Source organism: Ammodytes marinus (genome assembly GCF_949987685.1).
Source record: "Ammodytes marinus genome assembly, chromosome: 8".
Lineage (NCBI taxonomy): Eukaryota > Metazoa > Chordata > Actinopteri > Uranoscopiformes > Ammodytidae > Ammodytes > Ammodytes marinus.
The window spans coordinates 1,343,812-1,351,157 of NC_137212.1; the positions used below are offsets into that span (position 1 = coordinate 1,343,812).

Consider the following 7,346-nt stretch of genomic DNA (forward strand, 5'->3'; position numbering starts at 1 on the left):
TTTTCGCGTCTCTCCACTTCGCTTGTACCAAGAACTAAAAATTTCACACAACAAAAAAAAAAAAAAAACACACACTGCCCAAAATATTGCTTTTTTTTTTTTAAATCATCATATTTTTAATTTTTTTTTTAACTTTCTTTAAAAACGGTGCAATTTTGTCGTTCATCTTAACATCTTACATATACACAGCACAGCCAGAAAGACGCTGATTTGATTGCTTTAGAGGCTTTGCTATTACAAGGTTTATTTCTGTTATTCATCATTTCAAAGGTTTATTTTATGACACTTTTTTAAATCGTAAAAAAAATGTCCGTGCAAGTTTTTTTTTTTTTCCCGTTTTATAATTCCTTAAGTGAATTTTTCTTAAGCTGTATTATTTTTATTTTTTCCCCTCTCCATGTAATACTTTTTCCACTATGTGATTTTATTAAGATATTTTTAGTGCAGATAAGTAAGGATAGTAATGCCCGACTCGTTGGCTAAAAAGGGTAAAAATAGGCAAAAAAGAATAAAGAGGAAAACGAACATTTAATAATGGACACAACAAAACCAGTTATACAAGTTCAACTACTTAACCATCACAGCTGACACAGTCGATTTTTCCCGCCAAATCTTCCCGCCAATGTTCCTGCTAATTTTTCCGAAACTTCAATATTCTGAAATTTTTTCCCATTTTTTTTCGTGCATTTTCGAGGATTTTGTGCCACCCCCAAAATAATTTTTTTATCCAGTGCCAAAATTATAAAAATTTTGAATTTAAATAGCTATTTTAAAATGTCTTCAAATGTGATTCCTGTTCAGCCAAATTCAACCTAAATTTAGAGGGTTTGGATACATTTTAAATAATAATTTTATTTGACAGGTTATTTATTAATTATTGGACGTGATCACAAATTAATTTTCGATTTTCTACGATTTTTTCTGAGTGATGGAGAAGTGGTTGGACTCGTTAAAGGCTTTGTTTGTGACCAAAAGAAAAAATTTAAAATATTCTAGGAAAGAGAGACCCGGATGTAGTATTGCCGCCATCTTAAAAGATTATCAAAACAGTAAGGCTGTGTTGTAAAAGCCCTACTAACATCCTCCCTCCTACATACTCAACATGTACATACTACATACTAAAAGCCCTACTAACGTCCTCCCTCCTACATACTCAACATGTATATACTACATACTGAAAGCCCTACTAACGTCCTCCCTCCTACATACTCAACATGTATCTACTACATACTGTCTACTCAACCATCCATTGTGTATGCGAGGCTCGTTGGGCCGTTTACACTGAAGTATACAGAAGCAATAAAGAATTTTGAGAAAAAAAAAAACTTCTGTGTCGTTTGAAAAGACGCAATGCATTGTGGGCCGGTTGAGTAGGAAAAGTATCCTATCGATCCATACACGAAATCTTCCCGGAAGTTAGTACTCATCCGGGCATTTTTCTCGCCTACACAAACTCGCATACACAACCACAACATACTCAAACTCACGTCAAAGTTAGTATGAGGAGGACGTTAGTTTGAGTAGGACGTTAGAAGGGCTTTTAGTATGAGTAGGACGTCTGTATGAGTAGGACTTTAGTAGGGCTTTCAGTATGAGTAGGACATTAGTAGGGCTTTTCCAACACAGCTAGTAAGGATAGAAAGTAAGGAAGAAAGATTTTCACCATTTTTAGGGACCGACCACGGAGCACAATGCCAGTCACGTGCACTCCAACTTTGGTTAAAAGTAAAAAATTTAAATAAAATTAAAATCATAAAAATGTTCAGGTGCAGTAAGACAAATTAAGTCTAGTAGGCTAAGGGAGCTAGTTAGTGAGTGCAAGCAGGTATTTAGGCTATTGCATATTTTTAATGTCCTCATTTTGCATTTTTATGGGAAACGAAAGAAATTAACAGAACAATTTAACAAAGGAAGAAAACTCGGAAATTTTTAATTTTTTTTTGTTGCTAATTTAGTTTTTTTCAGCAACAGAAGTTTAAAGAATTATCCAGCCACTTAAAGGACTGGATGTAGCCTAGCTTAGCTTAGTTTAGCTTAGCTTAGCGCATGGTCATGGCTAATATGGTAAACAGTTATTAGCTTTAGCTCTGTCTGCTTCACAACACTGGCAACAAGAAATTTAGTGAAATGAGAACGAGGTGTTTAAACTGCCGATAACTGCCGGAAATTCAAATATCTATCTAATTCCATTTCAACTTTAGTGTGTACTTATATTTTTTTTGTTTATTTTTCAGTGAACGTTGTAGCAGCTAACCTGAACTGTTAGCTACCCTCATTCAAAGAGTTACTAGCTACTAAACTGTCCAGGAATAATTTGAATTTAATTATTCCGGCAATCGCTCCTCTTCACATTATGGTTCTTAGGTTGGTACCAGAGTTTCGTTAAATTGCTCCAAAAGGGGGCGCCAAAAACACTACCTACGAAAAACCTTAAAGATAAATGATAAAAACGAGATTCTGGATTCTCGGGACTGGACCGTGGCTCAAGGCACATTGTTGAGGAACAATTATTTTATTTTATTTTTTTTTATTTTATTTATTTTTCGTGCAATTTTTTGATAACGTACGATAGATGGAGGATAGGGAAATACTCAGGAGTGAAAAGCAGAGTTGATCATTAGGGCTGCACGATTAATTGAGAAAAATTAAAAATTAAAATACGGTAATCCTAGAAAAAATTCAGTACTGAGCCCTTAAAGTGACATGGGGAAAAAAACAATTATTACTTTCTAGTGCACACCACAATTTTTTTATATATTTTTTATTTTCGACATTTTTTTTTAGGGGCTCCAAATTATAGTGTTGACTTGAGTAGTTAGTTTTTGAATTTTAGATGATGCTCTTAAGCATTCAAATGATATGAATGTGTTTCTTAGAGTGCAATACGTATTGGTTGAAAAAAAAAAAAAAAAAAAAAAAAAAAATATCGCGATTTTTCTCGATCCCAAAATATCGCGATTCAAATTTTAGCAAGAATCGTGTAGCCCTAGGGATCAATTTGGAAGGATAGAAGTTGGATTTTAAAGAAATTAAAAGTAATGGAGAGATGGAGAGAAGCGAGAGAGCGCTGGTTGTTTGTGAAAGAGCGATAGAACAACAGAATAGACTGATAGACTGATAGACTGCTGGCAAGTGCCTGGTGTTGGGTTTATACAATATAGTGACTGTGTTGTAAAAGCCCTACTAACGTCCTACTCATACTAAAAGCCCTACTAACGTCCTACTCATACTAAAAGCCCTACTAACGTCCTACTCATACTAAAAGCCCTACTAACATCCTCTCTCCTACATACTCAACATGTATATACTACATACTGTCTACTTAACCATCCATTGTGTATGTGAGGTTCGTCGGACCGTTTTACACTGAAGTATACAGAAGCAATAAAGAATTTAAAAAAAACCCGCAATGCATTGTGGGGCAGTTGAGTAGGAAAAGTATCCTGCCGATCCATACACAACAATCTTCCCGGAAGTTAGTACTCATCCGGGCATTTTTCTCGCCTACACAAACTCGCATACACAACCACAACATACTCAAATTGACGTCAAAATTAGTATGAGTAGGACGTGAGTTTGAGTAGGACGTTAGTAGGGCTTTTAGTATGAGTAGGACGTTAGTAGGGCATTTAGTATGAGTAGGACGTTAGTAGGGCTTTTAGTATGAGTAAAACGTTAGTATGAGTAGGACGTTAGTAGGGCTTTTAGTATGAGGAGGACGTTAGTAGGGCTTTCCCAACACAGCCATACTCTTTATTTCACTAACTATTTCTATGGAAAAAATGTGTCACTAACACTAAAAACATGCAGAATTTTTTTGTAAATTTTTTTTAATAATTTTTTCACTTAAATTCACTTTTTGTTTCGACACTGGATGGTCGTAAAGGTGTGTGTTTGTGTGTGTGTGAAGGTGTGTGTGTGTGTGTGCAATGCATGTGTGTGTGTGTGTGTGTGTGTGTGTGTGTGTGTGTGTGTGTGTGTGTGTGTGTAGATATAATTATATATATTTATAGTATAGAAAACGAAAAGGAAAAACGAAAACTCAAGTTGAATAAAATGGTAAGTTGCATGAAGCGCTCGGTTGTCTTAAATTTTGTGGACGAAAAAAAAAACTTTCAGACAATTTACAGACAACGTTATACCCTCTTTATCGCGTGAAACCGCTTAGACCGCTTAAACCACACACACACCCCCTTGATTACACTCTCGCGCCCCATTGGCTAACTGCAGGAATAAGTGCTTTTTTGATTGGCTAAGACCCTCTATGAGGAATCCCCAGCCAAAATCAGTGGGCCGCCTTTTTCATAGGACAATACCCATTTCAAAAGATTATCTCGCGAACAGCAAAAATAAACAGAAAAAACTTGATTTTTAACAATACTTTTTAAGCTTAAAATTCACTCGCTATATTTTTTCCTCCTGATTCTTCGACATGTGAGAAAAGTCAAATAGCTTGTTTTTTTTTGTAATAGTTATTTTTTTAAGTAAAACAATGTGCTCTTTAAAATAAATTAATCGCTAATCGCTTTCTCAAAAAAAAAAAAAAAAAAAAAAAAAGTAAAACGCTTACAGACTTAATTTTTAAATAAACTGCGAGAAATGCTTCACTAAAAAATTGATTGCTTTCTTTAAAAAATTATATTTTCGTTAAAGGGATATTTCTTGCTTTTCTACCACATGCTATAATAACAGCGTTTACAAGATGATCAAAAATACACATTAAAAAAAAACAAATTAGCGTGAATTACATAACAGCTTCCCCTTATTTCTCACATTTCAGGCTATAAGAATTATACTAGTTTCAATGCTGTATTGTTGTTGTTGTTAATAATTTTAGTTTTTTACCCCGATAGTTGTTTAGAGTCCCAGAGGTGTGAACGGACTGTTGGAAGAAAAATATACTTCATAGGCTTATATTATACTTTTCGAAAAACAAACTTGATTATTATTTTTTTTTCAAACGAGAGCTATCTTACAAAAGATATCTAGCTAACCAACCGACCGACAGCTAAGCCAACAAAATTGCACTTTTCCTCATGATCATGCTAACGTTTCAATCACTTCCTTAGCCTAGCCTAGCATAGCTTAGCCTAGCTTAGCCTAGCCTGGCTTAGCCCTACTGCATTTCGGACACACACCCCGCATCTTACTGTAGCTTTTTCACCCAAACTGGATGGTTGAATCGGGTGGCGAAATCAGCTAAAAAAAATGACGGCAAAAATCAATGTTTCATGATGATTTCAAAGCCTTTTCCCAAACAAACGAGAGTGCTGGATACACCGCCGGTGCCTTAGTTTGCGACACAGACCCCCCCTGTTTAGTGCTTACCCCCCCAATGCATTTAAAACCACATTTTCCTTGAGTAGTCCATGTTATTAATCCATATCCGGTTAGCTCTTTTCCATCAAGCGCGCGTCCATCCATCCATGTCCTTTGAAAGATCCTTGTTGATTTTTAGCACGGCACCCCACAAATCTTTACCCCCTTTTTCCACCAATTTGAACCAAGTTTCGCGGCCAATGCTACGACCAGTTCGCAGTTAATTCAACTCGCGAACCGATTAGGAACCAATTTTTGCTTTGCCACACGGGGGCTAGAAAGTCACGTTGCAAAATTTTCGCCGTTGCAATACAATGGGAAAATGAACGTCCTTATGCCATTACGTCATTGTATGCGTTAGCACGTTTTTTTGCGGCTAACGCTAGTGCTAGCTTTAAGCACAACAGCGGCAACAGTGGCAGATATATCGTGGTTTTCGTGAAGTCAAGTTTTGCTGATGGCCTGGCTTTGCAATTACTTTGGCCAGGTCATTCTTAGTTGAAATATATTTTAATATCGTTTTGAATTAATTTTTACCTGGTTTAATTAATGATATAGATTGATTGATTGATTGATTGACAGATTGATTGATTGTTAACCAAACACACGACTTAGCCAGCGTGTTTTTAGCTGCTAGTCACACTAGCTACGGACAGTGATTATTGTTTTGATTGAGTCTCATAGCAGTAGCAATATTTCCAAAATGGCGGTTCACAAAATAGCATAATTTTGCTGCTTGTTTAGCCAAGTCACTATTGAATTTCAATAATTTTTTCCCTGGCTAAATTAAGGATACTAATTGATTGATAAAGTTTTAGCTTGTCACGATAATGCCTCTAGCTAGCCCCTGACATTAGCGATTTCCCAAAATTCTAGACCAGCAAATATATACGGTCCCACTATTGAACCATTTTTTTCTGGCCGAGAATTTTTATATCGCTGTGGCAAAGCAAAAAAATAACTGGCTTCCGATTTTGGGCAATGGCTTCAAAACTTTGGTGGAAAAGGGGGGGTAGCATACTAGGCCGTCAAGCAAGGCATTTCAGGGGAGGGTGGGGGTGCGAATCCATCCGTAAAAGGTGTGTGAAGGCTCAGGTGTTTCGATTTTTTCGATTCCAGGGGGCGATTGGCGATATTAGCCAGTGGTATCTAAAGCCCAGGTAATATCTCCATTCAAGCCCTCCCGAAAAAATATGGTGCAATTTCCATTTTTGTCCAATCTCGTCCCAAGCAATGAATCAAGCCAACCCCGTTAGCTTTATATAAGGAATCCATTGGAGAGGTTTTAGCCTATATAACTTCACTTCAAGTCCACTTTTGATTTTTTTTTTTTGCACACTGCAAAAGATGGTGATGGTGGTGGGGGTAAATTTCGGGACGCTCTTGTTGATTTCAGTTTTTTTTTTTTTCGGAGTTCCCAAAAAAAAAATTCACCCCGGAAAATGGCTCAATACAGCGCAACCCCTTTCCCCTAACACACACACACACACGATCACACACACGATCACACACACGAACACACACACACATTTCTCAGCCTGATTAGGGTTAGGGGGATAAGGGGTACATGGGGGCAAAGGGAGTGGCACTATATACGGACATTGCCATACGTCTACAATAAGGTAAAAGTTTGTAGATGTTTCAGTTTTTTTTCAGCGCTTTTTGGGGTGTTTGAGGATTTCGGGGTGCGTTTGATTCGATATCCACCGTAGCCATGCTGATAATGCTGAGTCAGTGGGAGTGGGAGGCCGCTGGTTTGTGGTGGTGTGTGTGTAGACGGGCGGGGTTAGCTGGCATCAAAGATCAAAGGGTCCAAAGGTTCAAAGGGTCAAAGGTTGAGGAAGTTGCAGCGATATCCGTCTGTCTGTCCGTCTGTCCGTCTGTCTGTCGTTCTGTCTGTTACAGGTGAGTTGAAAAGGGGGAGGAGCCTCGCGTAGGAGTTATCCCAGGTACCACTGTGGAAAGACAAGGAGAAATACATTGTTAATATGGAGGTAGGAGGAAAGGGATCTGTCACACACACACAC

General features: G+C 37.4%; 1 protein-coding gene across 1 annotated transcript in view; it reads right to left on the bottom strand.

Moving 5' to 3' along the window:
- Positions 1 to 7,259: 7,259 nt before the first annotated feature.
- Positions 7,260 to 7,346, bottom strand: part of nfia (nuclear factor I/A) — a gene marked incomplete at both ends in the record, with an annotated part of 105,128 nt that continues 105,041 nt past the window's right edge. Inside the window, one exon of the mRNA XM_080032137.1 lies at positions 7,260 to 7,274. Coding sequence (XP_079888263.1) covers positions 7,260 to 7,274 — 15 coding nt within the window. The remainder of the gene's footprint in view (positions 7,275 to 7,346) is intronic.